The following is a 21,068-nucleotide window of genomic DNA, read 5'->3' on the forward strand; positions in this document are numbered from 1 at the left end:
AAAACAAACATACTTCTGTGTTGCTTGAACAGCAGGAAGGTCCACAGGGACCAATAAGGAAAAACAAAGTAGAGGTACCTGAGCAACTTGTAGAATTTGGACACTCAGCAGTAGCTGGAGTTGCTGTCCCTTTTCTTCCTGCAGAAATTAAATATTGTAAATAAATCATTAGATTATTCTAAAAAAGTGAAGTTACATAAAATGCCTGATCATTAACTCACCACTGTAAGGCTGGTGAGGCACTGGAGCAGGCTGCCCAGTGAATCTGTGGATGACCCATCCCTGAAGGTGTTCAAGGCCAGGTTGGATGGGACCTTGGCCAACCTGGTCTAATGGGTATCATCCCTGCCTAAGGCAGGGGGCGTTGGAACTAGATGGTCTTTAAGGTCAAACCGTTCTATGTTTCTATGATTAATCATCAAGTTCATTTTTTCCTGTAATGTATGCATGGAGTATTTAATACTTGCTGGGCCACTGTTTGGCTATTGCTTTAAATAAAAAAATGTTCCTGAAACTCTCTGAGGACTTTGCTTTCTTTCCTCTTGAAGTGCCTTTCAAGAGATCTGAATGTTATCTAAAATTCGTTTATATTTCAGTGGGAACCCACAGATATGAAATACTATCATAAGAGCAGACACCAGAAATGGACCTTTAGAATTGAACTAAAGTACACTTGTACATGTTTCTGTGCATTCACGTGTCTACATGCTCTGTTATGCGTCCATACATGTATGCATACATGCCTCTAGACTTCTTGAGAAATCTGATCTTATCTCAGACCTCACAGACTAACTGCATATCACAGACTTTTAATTTACAGGTATGCAATGGCACCATGCTATCAGGGTCTTCCCTTGGATTTCAATACTCATATCATTTTAATTAACTAATTTACAACAGGAATTAGACAAAAATGTTTGTGCCATTTTCATGAAACTAAAAATTATATAAACTGGAAAACAATTGAACATGTTTTAAGTACTACAATGTCCACATATGCATGCACAGGTTTCTGTATGTTTGGGAGGTCCTGTACAGATACATTTGTAGTTACCAGTACAAGAAATATGGGTCTCTTCTGCTCGGTTATCACATGACTGAGGATCCCAGGGGTCTGACTGACAATGCCAGAGAGAGCTGTGTTGCTTATTGCAGTCAATGTGGTCCAACCACGTGGGCCCAGAACCTCTGCCGTATTTAAAATCTTTATCAATTTCCCCGCCATCTCCACAGTTCAGGTGTTTGCATGCAGTTATTGCAGTCAGTTGAGACATATGATTGGAACAAATGCTCCCCCATGTTCCATTGTAGAAAACTTCTAGCCGTCCAGCACAGTCATTGCCATTCACCAACCTCAGATCCAAGAACTCTAAAAATAAAGACATAAAATTTGAATTAGAGGGACATGATTCAGCACACATTTCATTGTTCTGTTTCCAAAGACCAAACAGTAAGTAAACCCTGCTCTTCAAACAATAAGGGCCACTTCCCTAGGGATTTTGACTGTTGTAGGCTTCGCAATCCAAGAATCCCCAGGGCTGGCTGGTACTTCATCATCCAACCGAGCTCAGCATATATGTTTTTCTTCAGTGCTCCTATGAGATAGTCCTGGTTATAAATAAGCTGGTCACACATTTTTCTGGAGGTGAGGAAGGTGAGGATGCCATAAATCCCAACAGACCCTTTTTCTGGTGTTTTTAGGACAGTTTTAAGGAAAAAGTTGAGGCAGCTAGTCAGCTTAGTTACTGTGTTCATCTTAAGTTGCCTTTGAATTTGGGATATGTATATTATTAGCCTGACATTAGGTCTTTCTTAAGTCTTTCTGCTCAAGCATCTGTTGTACTGCTTTCGATACTTCTGCTTAAAATATTTTTCCTAACTGCTGCCAATTACCACAATTTCACTTTTTAAGCCATTTCCATACAACATTACTCACTGTCCAGGATTCTGTATTTACATATACTCTAGCCCATTGATGCTTCTGAGTATATTCTAAGGCTATTTTTAAGGCCTTTCAAAGTTCTTCAAGCCTCCTCCCAGATGGCAGCTTCTCCTGTAGAAATGTTCCAAGTATTTCCGTCTCCTGTTTCCTGCTATGCTGTTACAGAATCCATCAGTAAACAAACTTTGTTCTTTATTTTCAGTACTTATTTCATCATACACTAGAGCTTCAACAGCCAAAGGTGTTTGGCCTTCCTCACATTATTGATTTGATGGCCATTGACTTAATAAATTCAGCTAACCCTGATCTGGAGCTTGAAACAATATGTAAAGATTGGCTAAGGGCTAGGACACATTTTTGCCGTGTTACGGTGGTTGTTCTTCCCTCAGTTGTTTTGAATCCTTGAACATAAAATTCAGGATAGCTTATGGAGGGCATAATGATAGTGGCTGCTCTGCACTCCAACACTTCTGTGATGCTCACACACCCTCTACATATGCAGCTAGGAACTCTTGTTCCACTAGAGAGAATTTATTTTCTGCTCTTTTGTGGTTCAGATTCCAGGGTTCCAAGTGTCTCTCTCATCTCTTCAGAGGCTGGTTGCCACAAACTCTGTATGATATGCCTCTTTCCTGCACATGTATTTAATTTTTCTATTTTTACATTACTACCTATGAAAACTAGTCCTAATTTGATGGCATGGGCTATCTCCTGTTGATTAGCTCCAAAGCTCACTGGTGTTCTTCTTCTTACTTTTAATATTTATTTATTTATTTATTTTTTTCAGATCACTTAATATGCATGTTTGGTCAATTGGCAGTAATTGGCAGCAACAACAGATGTGCATATTCCAATAGAGTAATGCCCAAGAAGGCTTGTGTTTCTTGTTTATTGTATCTGTGGTGCTTATCCAAGCAATTTGGTCAGCTGGGATGTATCTTTATTCATAGTGCATGTCTAAAACCTGCATTTTTTGAAAGTCCCTTTTTGCTTTGGAGACCCTAATGGTAAATCTAGCACCAAGAAAAGTAATGATTACCTATTGCCCTTTACTTAGTACTTCTAAAGTAGTTTATCCCATTGTCAGCAGAGAAAAAGTTCTTTGGAGATCTCTTGCTTTAAAGTCTGATGGATGATGCCATGGCATATAGTAAGGAATATTTGGACCCTTCAGACAGGTGGTTCCAGCTGTACTGCACACCATTCCAGGTGAAGGCAAACTAAGGTCTTCTTTCTTTGATGACTGGGATTTTTTTTTTTTTTTATTTTTTTTAAAGCATTTGCAATACCAGTTATAGCATATCAGGTATATTTTAGGGTTTCTAGGTCATACAAGAGCTGCAATATGTCTGGAACTGTAACAGTTAATGATGGTGTGATCTCTTTCAAAGCTCTAAAGTCTACTGTAAACCAACATTTTCTAACAGGCCTCCATACAGGTCAAGCAGGACTGTTGTAATTTTACTGTTGTTTAAGACCATCACTTTTTTTTTTTTTTTTTTTTTTTTCCCCAGGGAAATAATTAATTTTGGGATTTCATCAGTGGTTCCTTGGTCAGTTTGATGATCCTTTCAGCAAATTACTTGGGTTGCCAAGACACTGACACCTGAGTCTACCTACACAAATTCAGCAATACTGGGGTGAATAGAGAGTCCTGGGGAGTTTGGTAGCTAGTTCTTCCCTCTGCAAGCTACACTGCCTATTTCAAAATACCCTAGGCCTTCCTGCCCCATCCATCTAACTACAGTGGTCAAGAAAGACAATGCCAAATATGGCAGAGGCAGTAGGACCAGCTACTACAAGTAAGGTGTGCCAAATCCATTTATTCAAACTTAAGACTTCCTTCCTCTGGATATGGCCATGTCTCTCCTCCAGTCCCCTCCATGAATGACTGCTTGTTTAGCACCGCTACATCTTGACTCCAGAATGGTGTATATCACAGAATCACAGAATTGTCTAGGTTGGAAGAGACCTCAAGATCATCGAGTCCAACCTCTGACCTAACACTAACAAGTCCTCCACTAAACCATATTGCTAAGTTCAACATCTAAACATCTTTTAAAGACCTCCAGGGATGGTGACTCCACCACTATCCTGGGCAGCCCATTCCAATGCCTCACAACCCTCTCAGTAAAGAAGTCCTTCCTAATATCCAACCTAAACCTCCCGTGGCGCAACTTTAGCCCATTTCCCCTCATCCTATCACTGGGCACATGGAAGAAAAGACCAACCCCCACCTTGCTACAGCCTCATTTAATGTACTTATAAAAAGCAATAAGGTCGCCCCTGAGTCTCCTTTTCTCCAGGCTGAACAAACCAGGCTCCCTCAGCTGCTCCTCGTAGAACTTGTTCTCCAGACCCCTAACCAGCTTCGTCGCCCTTCTCTGGACTCTTCTGAGCACCTCGATGTCCTTCTTGTAGCGAGGGGCCCAAAACTGAACACAGTACTCGAGGTGTGGCCTCACCAGAGCTGAGTACAGGGGGACAATCGCTTCCCTAGACCTGCTGGCCACACTGCTTCTTATACAAGCCAGGATGCTGTTGGCCTTCTTGGCCACCTGAGCACACTGCTGGCTCATATTCAGCCAACTATCAATCAATACTCCCAGGTCCTTCTCTGCCTGGCAGCTCTCCAACCATTCCTCTCCCAGCCTGTAGCTCTGCTTGGGGTTATTGCGCCCCAGGTGCAGGACCCGGCACTTGGCCTTGTTGAACTTCATACAGTTGCCCTCAGCCCATCGGTTCAGCCTATCCAGATTCTCCTGCAGAGCCTTCCTACCTCAAGCAGATCAACACACGCACCTAACTTGGTATCATCTGCGAATTTACTGAGGGTACACTTGATCCTCTCATCCAGATCACTGATAAAGATATTAAAGAGGACTGGCCCCAGTACTGAGCCCTGGGGAACACCACTAGTGACTGGCCTCCAACTGGATTTGACTCCATTCACCACGACTCTTTGGGCCCGGCTATCCAGCCAGTTTATAACCCAACGAAGCGTACGCCAGTCCAAGCCATGAGCAGACAGTTTCTTGAGGAGAATTCTGTGGGAAACAGTGTCAGAAGTCTTACTGAAGTCAAGGTAGACCACATCCACAGCCTTTTCCTCATCCACCAAGTGCGTCACTTTGCCATAGAAGGAGATCAGGTTCGTCAAGCAGGACCTGCCTTTCATAAACCCATGCTGGCTGGGCCTGATCGCCTGCTTGCCCTGCAACTGCCACATGATGACTCTCAAGAGGATCTGCTCCATGAGCTTCCCTGGTACTGAGGTCAAACTAACAGGCCTATAGTTTTCTGGGTCTGCCCTCCGGCCCTTCTTGTAGATAGGCGTCACGTTTGCTAGCCACCAGTTGACTGGGACCTCCCCCGATAGCCAGGACTGTTGATAAATGATGGTAAGTGGCTTGGCCAGCTCCTCCGCCAGTTCTCTCAGTATCCTCGGGTGGATCCCATCTGGCCCCATTGACTTGCATACATCCAAGTGCCGTAGCAGGTCGCCAACCATTTCCTCATGGATAGTGAGGGCCACATTCTACTCCCCATCCCCTTCCACCAGTTCAGGGTGCTGGGTATCCAGAGAGCAACCAACTGGTTTTGCCGAAAAAGACTGAGGCAAAGAAGGCATTAAGCACCTCCGCCTTTTCCTCATCTTTTCTAACTAAGTTCCCCCCCACATCCAGTAAAGGCTGGAGATTCTACTTAGTCCTCCATTTTGCACTGATGTATTTGTAAAAAAAATTTTGTTGTCTTTGACGGCAGTAGCCAGATTGAGCTCTAGATGAGCTTTGGCCTTTCTAATTTTTTCCCTGCACTGCCTCGCTACATCCTTATAGTCCTCCCGAGTGGCCCACCCTCTTTTCCAAAGATTGTAAACCCTCTCTTTCCTCCTAAGCTCAAGCCACAATTCTCTGTTCAGCCAGGCTGGTCTTCTTCCCCGCCAGCTCGTCTTTGGGCACGTGGGGACAGACTGCTCCTGCGCCATTAAGATTTCCTTCTTGAAGACCACCCAGCCTTCCTGGACTCCTCTGCCCTTCAGAACTGCCTCCCAAGGGACTCTACCAACCAGTGTCCTGAACAGTTCAAAGTCAGCCCTCCAGAAGTTCAATACTGGTCCCCTTCCTGGCTTCTCCAAGAATGGAGAACTCTACCATTTCATGGTCACTCTGCCCAGGACAGTTTCCAACCACTACATCTCCCACCAGTCCTTCTCTGTTTGTGAAGAGAAGGTCTAGCGGGGCATCTCCCTGGGTAGGCTCACTAACCGTCTGTGTCAGGAAGTTATCTTCCATGCTCTCCAGAAACCTCCTAGTCTGCTTTCTCTGGGCTGTGTTATGCTTCCAGGATATATCTGGGAAGTTGAAGTCCCCCACGAGAACAAGCGCTGACAATTTCGCAACTTTTGTCAGCTGTCTGTAGAATTCCTCATCTGTCTCCTCTTCCTGGTTTGTCAGTCTATAACAGGCCCCTGCCAGAATGCTTGCCTTGTTGGCCTTCCTGCTGATCCTAACCCATAGGGACTCAACCTTATCATTCCCATCCTCAAGTTCCACGACATCAAAACTCTCTCTGATATAGAGAGCCACACCACCACCCCTTCTGTGCTTCCTGTCCCTTCTGAAGAGCCTATAGCCAGACATCGCAGCACTCCAGTCATGAGAGTGGTCCTACCACGTTTCCGTGATGGCAACCAAGTTGTAGCCTGCCTGCTGCATGATGGCTTCCAGCTCCTCCTGTTTGTTACCCATGCTGCGTGCATTAGTGTAGATGCACTTCAGTTGGGCCATTGCCTTCTCTCCCAGCCTTGCCATCGTTCCCCCCTGGCACAGCTCTAACAAGCCTTGTTTCATCCCCGTCCCCCTTCTTACCTAGTTTAAAGCCCTCTCAATGAGCCCTTCCAGCTCCTGGCCTAGGATCCGTTTTCCCCTTAGAGATAGGGACCCGTCTACCGCCATCAGGCTGCGTGCTGAGTAAAGCGCCCCATGGTCAAAAAAAAACCCAAAATTTCTGTGTTGGCACCAGCCTCTGAGCCATGTGTTTATCAGGTGGGCTTTCCATGTCCTCTCTGTACCCCTCCCTGCCACCGCAGGGATGGATGAAAACACCACCTGTACTCCTGCTCCATCCACTAACTGTCCCAGTCCCCTAAAGTCCTGTTTCATGGTCTTCAGGTTTCTCTCTTCAGTGTCATCACTGCCAGCCTGGACTATTAAAAGAGGATAATAGTCAGAGGGGCAAACCAGGTTGGGAAAATTTCTGGCAATATCCCTTACCCTGGCCCCAGGGAGGCAGCAGACTTCCCTATGGGTAGGGTCAGGCAGACAAATAGGGCCCTCTGTTCCCCTGAGAAGGGAGTCACCCACAACAATCACCCTTCTTTCTGTCCTGGTGGAGGCAGTCCTGAGGCGTGGAGTCAACTTCCTCACCCTAGGCATCCTCCTGGGTAGACTTTCTACCTTTTTCTCAGCTACTGGTCTCTCAAGCTCCAAGGCCTCAAACCTGTTGCGTAAGGGCACCTGGGAAGGTGGGGCTGGTAGGGGGGGGCATCACCTGCAATGTTGAGCAGAGACCTGTCTCCATTCCTCCTCAACTCCTAGGTCCCCTGCCTCTGCCCGACAGCAACGGGGCAGGGGGTCCACCCCCATCTGGGGTGTCTCACCCTGGTACCTGTCCTTCAGGCTGCGCAGGGAGTTACTCCATAAGTCTATCTCCCACTCACACTCCCTGGTATCCCTCAACCTCTTGACCTCCTCGAGTTCTGCCATGAGGCGAACCAGGTCGTCCACCTGCTCGCACCTCACGCACACAGTCTCTCTGCCCCCTGCAGGTGGTAGCCACAGGCTCAGGCACTCCCTGTACCCCGAGACCTGAACTGCCACAGTTTTGAGCTGGCAGTCAGTCTGGGTAGACTTCCTAGAGAGCGCACTGTGCCTGGTGTACACCGTTGCAGCTGAGCTACTGGTAGATCGCCGTTAGAAGAGGTGTTCGTATGGGTCCTGGCGGCTTCCTCGAGTGGGCTCGATGCCGGAAAAATTAGCCCTGCCTGTCCGATCCCCCACTCCCCCGGAGCCAATCGCCTCAGCAAATGGCTGAGGGGGTCACTTTTTGAACAACGGGGCATCCCAGCAGATAATATCAGCAGGGCATTACTGTGCCTTGCCTTTGGACTCTTCAAGCCATAACATCAGTGATCACAATCCTTTCAGTGTCCCTTTCCTCTTCCCTGTAAGCACATTCAAACAGCCCAAGAAACTGCAGTTGATTATCCCCTTCTTCACAGTCCCTTCTACATAATAAACAAAAGCGTGTTGTTTGTAGGACCATCAGAATTAGGCACTGCTCAACATAACTCTCCATAAACTGAGCCTAAAGTCATACTCCACTGTACAGGACAGTGTTGACAAATAGCTTAGGCCCTGAACACCCCAAATCCCTGCTCTCTTAAGCTTTCAGCTGTATCACATCAGATCTGGTTTTCCAGCAATGCTATATCCACTGCAGAGGCCTCTCCCTGGAGCAGTGTCAGTAAGTTTCCTCACATTTCTTTAATTTCACTCAAGAGTAAAGACCCACTGAGTGGTCACACTCTGGGGAGCAGCACTCCCTTTTCTGTAGATTTCCTTAGTTACTCTAACAAGAGCTACCTGAAAGGACAACTTGAGTTACTACAAGTTAGTCCAGTCCCAGGGCATGCCATTTTGTTGCTGGAGTGTCTCCTGCACTTACCATCTGCTATCACAGGCAAAACAGTTCCTACTTGGGAAATCTTACTTAATAGTATTTGTTGCCACTTACCACAATCTTAATGATTGTTTTGGGTTTTGAGGGGAAAAAAAAAAAATCAATTAAACAGATACTTGGGCAGAGGCACCATGTACTCCTCTGACTGGTTGATGTTTTGGTGCACAGTGGGTTGTTTCTATCAGTTTCAGATCCAACTGTAACTGACTGTAAATGGCACATGACGTTTGATGACCTCCTTCCAGGAAGGCAGACACACATCCTATTGCTTGGGAACCCTCTCAAATTATCACAATACCCCACCATACACTTTGGTGTGTGTGTCTGTTAATGAAAAATAAGGACTTCAGTACACCCTTTGTATTTTGATGGGATACAAGATGTGCTGTCCAGCCATGCTTGCAGTCAAGACAGAATAATAGGCTGTCCAAGAAAGACTACCAAGTCTCGGCTTCCCTCTTCATATCCCTTCTCTTCCAACCCACATTTAAAAAAAAAAAAAAGAGTCTCTGAACACACCTGAGCACAGGACTCCAGCATCCTCCTTGTGTTGGCAGTTGTGCTGACCCCATGCCCTGGAGGGACATGCCCAGAGACCAGATTCAGCCCCAGTGCAGTTCACATCATCTAGCCAGATCTGTCCTGAGCCTTCACCATAATGAGCAGAGACAAATGCCTTGATGGCATATCCACATCCCAGCTGTTTGCAAACAACATTTGCATCTGATAGATCCCAGTTATCATCACAGATTGTGCCCCATATGCCATCATGATAGAGCTCCACTCTCCCAGCACAGCGTTGTGTCCCATTCACCAGCCTGATCTTCTTGCTCTCTGCAGGAAGAAAAACCTGATATAAACATGCAGTATAATAATAATGCACAAGTCAGTGTAATGGCGGTATATTTAAAGCACCTTTAAGGCATCATGTTCTTGTTACATTCCAGTACTTTTATTATGATTTCTTGGGCAGAACTCCTATGAAGCTAAAACCACGTGATAGAAAAGGACTAATCCTGAAAGAGGCAAATGTTTAAATAATTCCCATGGGATGCTGCAAAAGTGTAGGAGTATACCAAAGGGGTTGGAGTGTATCTCTCCAGATGTTTGTAGAGATCACCTTATCTTGTATGAGAAGCTGTTTTCTGCTTCTACACTCCTGAAGAAAGCTCATGGGCTGAGATAAGGACAGGGAGATCACTCACCAGTTACCATCATGGGCACAAGAGGTTTAACTTAGGGAAGGTCAATTTAATTTATTGCCAACTAATAACAGATTAGAGCAGAGAGAAATAAAAGCAAACTAAAAATAAGAGAAACTGTTTTCTAACTAAACTCCTTTGTTTCAGGGATACTTTCTGCAACAGATAAGTTACTAAATAAGAAATGTACCAACAGTTCTATTTTAAATGCATGCTTAGAAAGGCTGCATGTGTCTATACATATAAAGAAAAGTCACAAAACCAAACTTATTTAATTCCTGAGTGTCAGTCAGAATGCATGGTAGCCATGGACAAATTAGTATTCTTATGACTTCTGTATTATATTATTTCCTTTCAATTCTGTGCTCTAAGTTACTTAAGAAATTTGGGTGAAGAAAGCATTAGGTAAATTACACTTGGTTCCTTGACCATGTTTTGTCCCTTAGAGTATACAAGCAGGTGGGTCACCAGATCCATGCCTGTTTAAGATCTGGTGAGACCACAGCAAAAGGCTGGTCAGAGGTAACCCTGGAAAGCATTCTGATTCTTTTGTATTGCAATAACTCACCTGAACAAATCACGCCGACATCTTCAGCAACTCCTGTTGGCAGTGCCTGAGAATGGGAGGTCTTGCAGAGCACCAGTTGAGTCTCATTTCCATCACACTGGACACTTCTTAAGCCCACAAGACCAATGCCTCTCTCAGACCTTGGAAGGTAATAGGCTTTCTTGGCTATTCCACACTGGAGTTGTCTGCACACCACAGTAGCATCCTTAATGTTCCAGTCATCATCCAGGACTCTACCCCACATGCCATGGAGGGAGATCTCAACTCGCCCATCACAGCGGCTCTCACCATCTGAGAGTCTGAGTGAATCAGGAAGGCCTGGGCTCAAGAGATTTGGAAAATGTATTGAATAATATATACTGCTCTTACCACAGTAGACATAACATGTGAGAGAGATGGAAGTCAAATTTCTATGTCAGTAAAAAGTATTTCTCACCACTGGTTAAGGATGAAGCCTGTGTTAAGGCTTTACTTGCCTCCATGCACACAAGATTTTGCTACAGCAAGACTTGCCCAGCTCAAAGGCTAGATCCTATGAGGAATCAGGAACATCTAAATAATGTGAATCCCTCCAGAACAGAATTCTACTAAATGAAGTTCTTATGCTGAAACTGTGGGTGAGAGGGTGGTGGTTTGGTGGTGAGGGAAGGGAAAGGACATTAAACATGGTCTGAGATACTTGACTTAGCAGAGTGAGATCAAGACTGCTTTGGTCCAAAGTTACAGAACCTGTAAAAAGCCTTTCCTGACTTACCTGAGCAAACAACAGTGGCTGTTTCTCTGGCTGAACAGGTTGGATTGCCCAAAGCCACTCGAGCACAGTCCCACAGGCAGGACTCCGACCCTTCACAGTGAAAAACATCTCTCCATACAAACCCATTCCCATCCACAAAAAGGTCTCCTGTCTCGATTGACTTTGCATAGCCACAGTTCAGCTGACGACAGAGAACGCTAGCATCTTGCAAATTCCATTGGGAGCGGCAGATTCTTCCCCATGTATCCCCATGACGGATCTCCACTCTGCCAGAACATGTGGTGCCATTCACTAATCTGCTCCTTGGACACCCTGAATAAGAGAGAAAATCTGAATGTGACTGTGAATTGGGACTGAGTTTTTCTTAGCACTGAGGGGTAGCAAAAATATCTCCAATAGGCCACTAGAACTTTTGTACTTACAACTAGAATTCAGTCTCCCCTATGTTGCCAAGAAAAATAACTAGAAATCAGGATCTGGTCCCCTTTGCAATTTTTAGATTCGGGTCACTAGATTTCAAATCTCTAAGTGAACCTTGATTGCTCTGACCATCCTCATTTCTGTCCCCCAGCTATACACCCTCAGGCCATTGTTCCAAGGGCTCACTGAAGCCTGGGGCAGGCCTTCAGTGCTTGCTTTAACTATGTGACTGGTGTAACTGTCTCCAGCCCTGTCTCCTGCTGCTCCTGACTCTACTCTCCAGTTAGACCTTAAAGCTGATTGATTACTTTGCCTTGTCTGGCACAGACCTTGTTTTCAGTACTTCTTTCTGTCCTCTATGTTCAGATGCTTTGGACTGTGCCCTGGTGGAATGTGCCTGTGCTATCCACACCCTCTGCACCCAGCTGAACCACTCCTGTGGAGCACCCCTTCTCTTGCTGTTGCCTGGCACTAGGAGCATTTCACAGAGACCAGGCTCATGGTGCAAGTGAAGTGCAGCCTCAGCTTCTGGAAATGCCTGTGGCAGCAGGCAAAAGATGGAACTTGGCTCTGCAGACTCTCTAGATTTTGGGTCCATATCTGTCTCAAAGAAGGAGTTTTTCATTTATCCTCTTAACCTTTACTAGTGCTCACCTGAACACACCACACGAGCCTCATTTCCAGCAGGGCATTCATTCTGACTTAGCACATTCACATGACATTCTCTCAAGTGTGAGCCTTCCTTATTGCAGCTGAATGTGCCATTCCAGACAGACCCATTTCCTTTTCCAAAGGACTGTCCAGCTGGTATTGATAGGGCAATTCCACAGTCCAGATGCTGGCAGAGGGCATTGGCAGCTGGTAAATTCCACAGGTAGTCACAGAATGTTCCCCACAAGCCTCCATGAAGAAGCTCTACTCTCCCTGAACATGTGGTACTGCCATTTGCCAGCCTGTATCCACCATAGCCTGCAGGAAGAATAAAGGAGCTTAGCATTTACATTTTTCTTTTCATGCTATTGCACTGAAAATTGTGAGAGATATCTACCAGAATGGAACTAGTACTTTCTGTGTCCAAGGTGACTGGGGAGAATGTTAGACCAGGATTTGCATAAGCCAGCTCTGAAACAAGTCTTTATCATCAATGTTATAGCCTGTACTACACGACTAAAAGACATGCAAATTCTTGTAGTTCATTCTCTCTTCTTCTGATGTGTCCTCCCCCACAATGCTGCTGCTACTTTGTCAAATCTTTTCTTGCAGAGGGAGTCCCAGCATTATCTTGCTTTTGGCACATGTAAGAAACAGAGTACGAGCTACCAGTAGCACTTTCTTAGTAGGGGGTCCTCTCATGTTGCACAGTAAGCAGCAGCCGCTCTGTGAAATTCTCAGCTTTCACCTGTGCCACAGCATAAGCACAAGCAACAGGCCATGCCCATCAGCACATTCACAATAATTTAAGTGTGATATGGGTAGGACTGGGGTGTCCTACTGCCAGCCCTACATTGTACCTCTATCTTCTCACACTGTTATTACTTACTGTTGCCTCCCCCTTGCATCATACACCTTCTAATGAGAAATGGATTTCCTCTCAGAGCTATAAATCTTGTAGGACAGAGACAGGAGCCAAGGTATGGAGATGTTCCTCCTCCAATTTTATAATTAACTGAAGTGCCAGGGTTTAGCACACACATTGAACAGAAAATTATTTTTTCCATGTTCCCGGCTGTCTGCTCTGGCCACCTCTCCTTTTATGCATATAAGAAAGACAAAGAAGGAAATCTTATAGAATGCACAAGCCATTCAGAAAAAGGCCTCTAGTAGTATAAGAGAAATTATAGTCCTTTTGTGACCCTCCATCCCCGGTGACAAAGTGAAATGGTTAGAAAAGGATATGTTAAAGGCAGACTCTTAGTAGGGTGAAAGAGAGACTGTGGGGATGCTCTCCTTTACTTCTGGGCCTTCCCTAAACAGCTCAGGCATGATAGAGAAGGAATCCTTAGGACCCCAGAGATATGCAGAGACTCTAAAAGTGGGTTGACAAGAAGACATATAGGATACATGTAAACTGCGTACAAAGTCTCACCTGAACATAGAACATAGGCATCATGAGAGCATGTCTTGATACGGTCCGACATTCTGGGACAGTGTGCAAGGTGATTCTCATTCCCCACACAGTGGAACTCTTCTTGCCAGATCAACTCATGACTGTTTCCAAAGTGAAATCCTCTCATGATATCCACAGCGTGGCCACACTTTAGCTCATTACATATAACAGAGGCAGCACTGAAATCAATATGTGAATAACAGACTGTAGACCAGGTTTCTGCTTGCTTTACTTTCAGGTGTCCTGAGCAGGCAGTGTCCCCTCCATCCAGACGCAGCCTAGAGAAACCTGGGGGGGGGTGGTGGTGGGGGAGAAACGGGAATAGAAAACAAACAAACAAAAACCCAAAGAAATACATCAGAGAAAACAAACAAACAAACAAACAAAGCAAAGAAATACATCCAGCATTAATTGTTCATTACACTGACCTACTTTAATCACTCTTATACATTCATAGGCAAGGCACATGGTATTCACATCTCAGAAGACCAGTGACACTTTTAAATAGCCATTGTGGCAATTCCTGTATGCTACTGACAAGAGAAAAAGTGTGTCTCAAGATCATCTTTTCCAACCTAGATGATTCTATAAATCTATACTTATGGGGATCTTTAGCCTCCATGGCACCTGACTGAAAGGCAACATGGTGGAATGGAAGCAGTCCAAGAGATTTCTGGAGGGTGTCAAGGGTGACTTCTTGATTAGGCACTGCATGGGCCAACAAAGAACCACATAGCTATTCAGTAACAGGGAAGAAATAGTTGGGGTTATAGTGATCTTTGACAGCCTTGGCTATAGGTGAAACTGAAATGTGGATTTCCAGATCCTGAAGGCAGTGAGGAAGAAGAGAAGCACAGTGCAAACAGAGCATATTTCAGACTATACAGGAAACTGGCTAGTGAAATCCCAAGATAAACAACTCAGAAGGACAGAAGAGCTCATGAAATCTACAAAGTCTTTAAGGACATCATTTTCCAAGTGTGAGGACAGTCTACTATGGTATGAGGAAAAAAAGTAGATGGCCTAATAGACTGACTTGGCTAAGCTGGGAGCTTAAAACAACACTCAAATGAAAAAAAAAGAAAAGAAGGAACTGTGTAAACTGTGTAGGAGGTAGAAGCAGGCAAGACACAAAGCATGAATTCAGAAACACTGGCTGGTCATGTAGCTATGACATTCAGAGAGCCAAAGCTCAAACTGAGTTGATACCACAAGAGACATCAAGGAGAAAGAAAAGAGATTCTCTTTCTGCCTTTGTAATAAAAGGCTGAAAAAGGAAAATACAGGCCTGCTACTGGATGGGGTGAGTGATTTATTGATGGAGAACATAGAAAAAAAAAGAGGTACTCTGTGCTTTCACAAGCAAGATTTCTCAGTCTATTCTGGTTAGAGGCTCAGATCAATGAGGAGATGGACTACCATCAGATAACTTGAGATAATTTGACCTTCCAGATCCATGGGATGCAATGGGGTGCATTCAAGCTAGTCAGTGTTCTTGCAAGGATGCTCTCTAACATCTTGGAATGGTTGTGTGAATTATGTCTATAACAAGAGTAAAAAAGGTAAATGTTGCACTTATCTTCAGAAAGATTGAAAAGACAATCTGGAGAACTACAGTCAGTCTCAGTTTGGTACCTTAGAAAAACATGGAGAGAGCCATCCTGGAACATATATCTGGGCACAAGAAGATGAAGCTGAAAGAGGAGAACCAGGGGATTCACCAAGATAAACCATGGATAAAACATGCCTGTATAACCTGATTATTTTGTCTGATAAAAATGATTTTGGATGACAGTGAGAGCAGTGCATGATATTTACCTGAAAGTTAGAACAAGGCCTTTGACACTATCTTGAACAATATTCTTGTGTCCAAACTAGGATGTGACAGTCTTGATGGGTGGACAAATAGATTGGCAAAAAGCTGATTGGATGGTCAGGCTCAGACTGTGTGGGTTGCACTCTACCTGGAGGCTGGCAACAAGTGGAGTACAACAGAGGGTTTTTTGGGGACCTGTTCCATTCAGTATCTTTATCAACAACCTGGAGGTGAAGAAGTACACTATTACTAAGTTGAGATAACCCCAAGAGCAAAGCTGCCATTCAGAGGAACCTAGACAGATAGAGAAATGGGCTGACAAGAACCTTATAAAAATAAGAAAGGCCAAATGTGAAGTCCTGAAGTCAGTAAGGAAGAACCCTTTACAATGGTTCTTTATCCAAGGAGCAAAACCAAACATATCTTGCAGGGAAAGGCAGCCAGGAGACATTGAGTTTCTTTGCCATTGCAGAATTCCCTGACTTAGTTTACAGGAAGATCTGAAGGAGGAGAAGGAGGTTGGATGTATGGCATAACAGCATTTTATTGCTTCTCCATCTCCCTGTTTGTTAGCTTCCTTTTCCAGCCAAAGGCAAATCTAGTCCTGCTCTCAAATTGCCTGGAGGGGTGTTAAAAAGAAATAGTGTTTCTATTTCTATTCTATGTAATTTTCTGTCTATTTCTATTCTGTATCATTGTTGTGCCCAGGCAAAGCAGGCATACACTTGTGGTCAGCACAAGTCTTAATGATAGTGACTTGCTTGGGTTGAGAGACCATGGAGAAAATGTTACCTCTGTTCTGTTCACAATACTTGACTATTCAGCTAGGACTAAGGTTGACATCAGTTCCTTTGCCTCGTGGAATTTTTCTGTTATAAAAGGTTGTATAACTTCTTACCTGAGCATATCACTCCAACATCAAAATAATGAGGGCAGGTAAAGGCATCCCATCCTGTATGTGGGCAGTCCCAGAGAGCAGATTCATCACCACGGCAGTCAACTCGATACAACCACGTTTTTCCAGATCCCTCTCCAAAAGGAGCTCGATTAAGGGCCTGAACAGCAGATCCACATCCTACTTGCTTACAAACAACCTCAGCATCTTTTATGTTCCAGTCACCATCACACACAGTTCCCCACTCCTCTTTATGTTTTATTTCCACTCTCCCAGAGCAGGGGCCAGTTCCATTTGTCAGCCTCAACTCATCATCCCCTTCATACACAGAGAAAGAACAAGGTTATAGAAAGGACAGAAACTTATCACTATTATCTCTTGCAGATGGTTAATGAGATTTTTATTACTTTTAAATTACACTTAAATCAGACTTATTAGGATCACATTTCTAAATAGTCCTATTTAATTTTGTTTGTTTGTTTGTTTTTAGTGAGTTTACAAGTCTGAGCCAGCCAAACTGCTAAAATTTAAGTTATTCCTAATGACAGGCAAGATTTCTCTCCTCCTGACCTGTCAGAAATGGGAAATGCTAAGCAATGCCCTGCTGTGTGACTCCCAAAGGCTTCAGTAGCAGCTTCTAATTTCTTTTTGTTGTTCTACCATGATGATATCCAATTGAAAATGCTCACTGGGCACTGTTTTCTTTATTCCCGAGTTCAATATGTTGTGAAGAAGTAATTTCTATCATCCGTCTCAACTTCTTCCTCTCAGACAAACTATTATTTGCCAACAGGTTTCACAAAACTCTTTCGTCTTCCCCTCCTCCCCTGCCATAGCCATTGGGTCCCCTACTCAAGGGTATGTGACAAGAGAAGAAGATGTCTCATAATGTCCCATGAGTATATCATCAAGGGCTGATGATCTATCTTAGGAGATGAAGCGGGATAAGCAGAGATGGATAGGTAGGTCTTCATCTTGTTCCTCATACCCCACAATCTCTTGGGGTGGGACTGATTGCCCCCCAGTCTTCTCTGTTCTGCTGTATTCCCACTGTCTGCTGCTCTATGGACCTCTGCTTCCAGGCCCATCTCTTTCCACTAATATGGTAATTCCACTAATATGCCACTGTCCTTTTAAAAGTGGAACCACAAAATAACACTACCTCTGTGATGATATTGCTGGATTCCCCCAGTTTTCTGCTTATCATTTAGATTCAGAAACACAAAAAGTTTAAGGGAGATTATTCAAGTGACTGACAAATAGTAACATCGAAGAACTATTTTTATGCTGTCATCTTTTCTCAGATTTCCTGAGTAAAATCTCTCAAATACATAACACAAGCACCTAAGAACTACAAAAAACCTTTGTACTTGTGACATATTGTCTCAGAGGTAGTATTTTTTTGTAGGTAAGCTTTAAAGAGCCTCATGAAATATGTTCTGGAGATCAACTTACAATTTATTTAAAGAATATAGTCCCCCAGATGCTTTGTACACATTTTATAGAGAAGTCATTTCTAAGATAAGTTAAACTCATAATATATTATTAAAGGAACCAGATAACCTATTTCCTTTAGCCACATATGGGACTAAAACAGACAGCTCCTCACTTGACTGATCTTCTCTTGAATTTTTAAATAATCTAACATTTTGTGTTTTCAACACATGACAGAATGCAAGGCTGTATGCAGAGGAAAAGCTAGGCATAAAGTAGCCAACAGATTTTATTCTTCCCTAATTAAAACTGCTATTTACTGTAATCAATCTCATGTGATTTTCTGATACCTACAGACATACTCTTTTGTGTTTCCTCACACTCCATAGCATATCCCACAAAGATCTTCATTAAATTCAGTGGTACTAGTCACAGGATGGGGTTCTGCTTGGAAAAGAAGGCATCACATTTGTGCTTGCTTCATCTGAATACCTGGGTACCTTCATCAGCCAGAGATGAGGAAGAGGCGTGTGCCCCTGTATTCAGACCCTATGTGGAGGCTGCCTTGATCTCAGGATGCCATCTCACTCCTTGATGTCTGTGCCTCTCGCTCTATATCCTTTCTGGGGACCAGCAGAGGGCTGTGATAGCACGGAGAGTGTAAGTACAGACAGAGCCAGACCAAATCATGGATCGTAGATGTTGATGGTGATGTCAAGGTAAAGCTACTCTTGTCTGCATTGCTAGTGAGTCACTCTGCTACTGTTCCCTGTTACTAAAAAACAAACTGGCAGAAAACTCACTCTCCTTTGTACAGTACTGCTGAGTTCACACTCAAACACTGCTACAGAGATGACTAAATATAAATATTTAATATTTTTGTTCCTACTCCTTTACACAGAAAGTCTCATGCCTCTTCTTCCCATCCATTTGCATTCATACAACTGGAGGGAACCTAACAGACTAGGGGCCTGCAATGGTAAATGAAGTATCAACTATGAAGTCTTATTTTCATTATACAGGGATGCAACCCTCAAACACAATGCCATAATACCACCTCCATGTGTACAGAAACAAAAATGGGGACCCCAAAATCTGGTTCTCATTGTCAGTTTCAAACATCTGCACATAGCTCTACAACAGCAGAGAGACAAATAGTGGTAAACTTCAGATACACAGGAACAACTGAGAGGATAGTACCTCACCCAGTCAAACTCTACAGGACCCACAGAGCACAGCAACATCATTTTAAATGGGATTGAATAAAGACTCAGAGTTATTCACTCCATCTACACAGAGCTCAGCAGGGAAGGCAGGACAGTAGTAAAAATACACATCTGGTTTCCATTACAGCTAGACTTTTCACTGAATATGGACTCGAAGTCTGGCGAGAATGTCTGGTCATCGATATCTCAGTAAAATACTGAGACCGGCTTATCCTTCTTTCTCCCAGGATCAGGAAAGAGATTGAATCAAAGAGAACTTCATTTAAACACCTTCTTGACACTTTAGCTTATAGGCAAATGGAGTAACAACCCATTTATACTGAATATACATCCTCTTCTTAGCTCAGTGACTAGTGAAAAATAAAGTACATACTTACCCAGGGAAACCTGAATGGAGAGGAGAAAGAGCCACAACACTGGAGTAGAAAGATGCCCCATTGTCGCCATCCTTATTGCAGCCAGATGAAGCTTCACTCTCTGTTAGGCACTGCAAAGACGAAACCCTCTTCATGGGTTTCTCTGCCTCACAAATGACTGCAAAGGAGGAAATATATAGATTCACATCCTAGCATGCGCTATAAGAAGGAACCAATAGAAATATTGTTCACCTTTTTAGACATTATCAACAGATTAATCTCAAATCTGAAAGAACCAAAACCTCCAATAAAATTTGAAAATTGTACCTGTGACCATATTTGAGGGATGTTTGCGCTTCTGATGTCATCATCGATGCCGTATTTTTTTAACTATGGGTTTGACATTCATGGTACAGGCAGAGCAATAAGTAAAACCGTTATTTCTCACCCAATAAAGCATTGTGAAAATGCAGAACATTGGTCACTTTGTGAATCATTTTGGAAGGTAAAAAGGGAAAGAAAATTCGTAAATTTGCAACTCATCAATCTCATTGGGAGCAATTATACTCTCATGATATAATCCCCAACTGGAGTTTATCACTGGCGGTAGTTTTGTAAGTAACAAATGACATCCACTCTGTCTTTGAGGCAAGGGCCCTTCAAGTGTTGAAAGAACATCTTCCTTAGTATTAAAATTGTAGGACTTCCTGTATTTTCTGCTGAGTTTCTTTTTGTTATGTACCACCATTTCTGGTAGTTCCGCCTACTCTCTCTTTCACTCTATTTATAACACATATATATATATGTATATAAGTAAAAATAAACAATGAATTTAGGGAATAAAAGCTGCTTCTAATTTTAACTCTGGCTACTTGGCACGTTCTTGGAAACTGGAACAAGTTGCAACGTTCTGTCTGTTTGCACCAATGTGAACACACAGTTTATGACACTGATATACCTGTGGTTGTTACCTGATGGAATCTATCTGATGTTCATCCCAAATCTCAGGTTTAGTGAGATTTAGTTTCATTGGCTGCTCTTAGAACTCTTTTCCTTACTGATTAGTGGCCATGAACAGAATTCTTATTAACATTTGAAACCCTCTAAGAGTGAGATCTGTTCTTCGTCATGCAGGCCCTTGATGACCAGAGTATGGCTCCTGGGCATTACAACCAATTAACCAGGTACATGGATGCTATCTACTGACACCAGGATGTTTTTATAGTTAAATGACCAAGAGAAGGCATTTATTTAAGGACAAGATCAATGGCAACATGACAGCATGTCTGCCATCCAGCCTTATGTACCTAGCAGCATTTATGAAGGACCTCAAGGGTATCTTCTCACTTGACCTGGACATGACATATTTCTTTATGGAGAAGTAATCCATAGGTTACCTTTGCACAACTCATCATTACTGTTGGTGTTCTCTGTCTGGATGGAGTGACATTCTGCAATAGCACTGATGGCAGTAGTTACAGGGCCAGCCTGAATATACTGAGAAAATACTGATATAAAATGGCTGCTAAACACTGACAGAAGAAAATAACTGCCAGTTTGGGAACTCAGCCTGGGAACTTGGCCTTTGACTTCAAAACTTGGCC

At 43.6% G+C, this 21,068-nt stretch overlaps 1 protein-coding gene across 1 annotated transcript in view; it reads right to left on the reverse strand.

The window, feature by feature from the left end:
• LOC309873799 (antigen WC1.1-like) overlaps window positions 1-19,555 on the reverse strand; it is a gene marked incomplete at both ends in the record, with an annotated part of 28,180 nt that extends 8,625 nt beyond the window's left edge. Inside the window, 9 exons of the mRNA XM_082751547.1 lie at window positions 79-138; window positions 1,055-1,369; window positions 9,206-9,520; window positions 10,457-10,774; window positions 11,211-11,522; window positions 12,285-12,599; window positions 13,717-14,025; window positions 16,452-16,766; window positions 19,486-19,555. Coding sequence (XP_082607673.1) covers window positions 79-138; window positions 1,055-1,369; window positions 9,206-9,520; window positions 10,457-10,774; window positions 11,211-11,522; window positions 12,285-12,599; window positions 13,717-14,025; window positions 16,452-16,766; window positions 19,486-19,555 — 2,329 coding nt within the window. The remainder of the gene's footprint in view (window positions 1-78; window positions 139-1,054; window positions 1,370-9,205; window positions 9,521-10,456; window positions 10,775-11,210; window positions 11,523-12,284; window positions 12,600-13,716; window positions 14,026-16,451; window positions 16,767-19,485) is intronic.
• Window positions 19,556-21,068: the final 1,513 nt, after the last annotated feature.

The sequence above is a fragment of the Aythya marila genome (genome assembly GCF_965140915.1).
Source record: "Aythya marila genome assembly, chromosome: 1".
NCBI lineage: Eukaryota > Metazoa > Chordata > Aves > Anseriformes > Anatidae > Aythya > Aythya marila.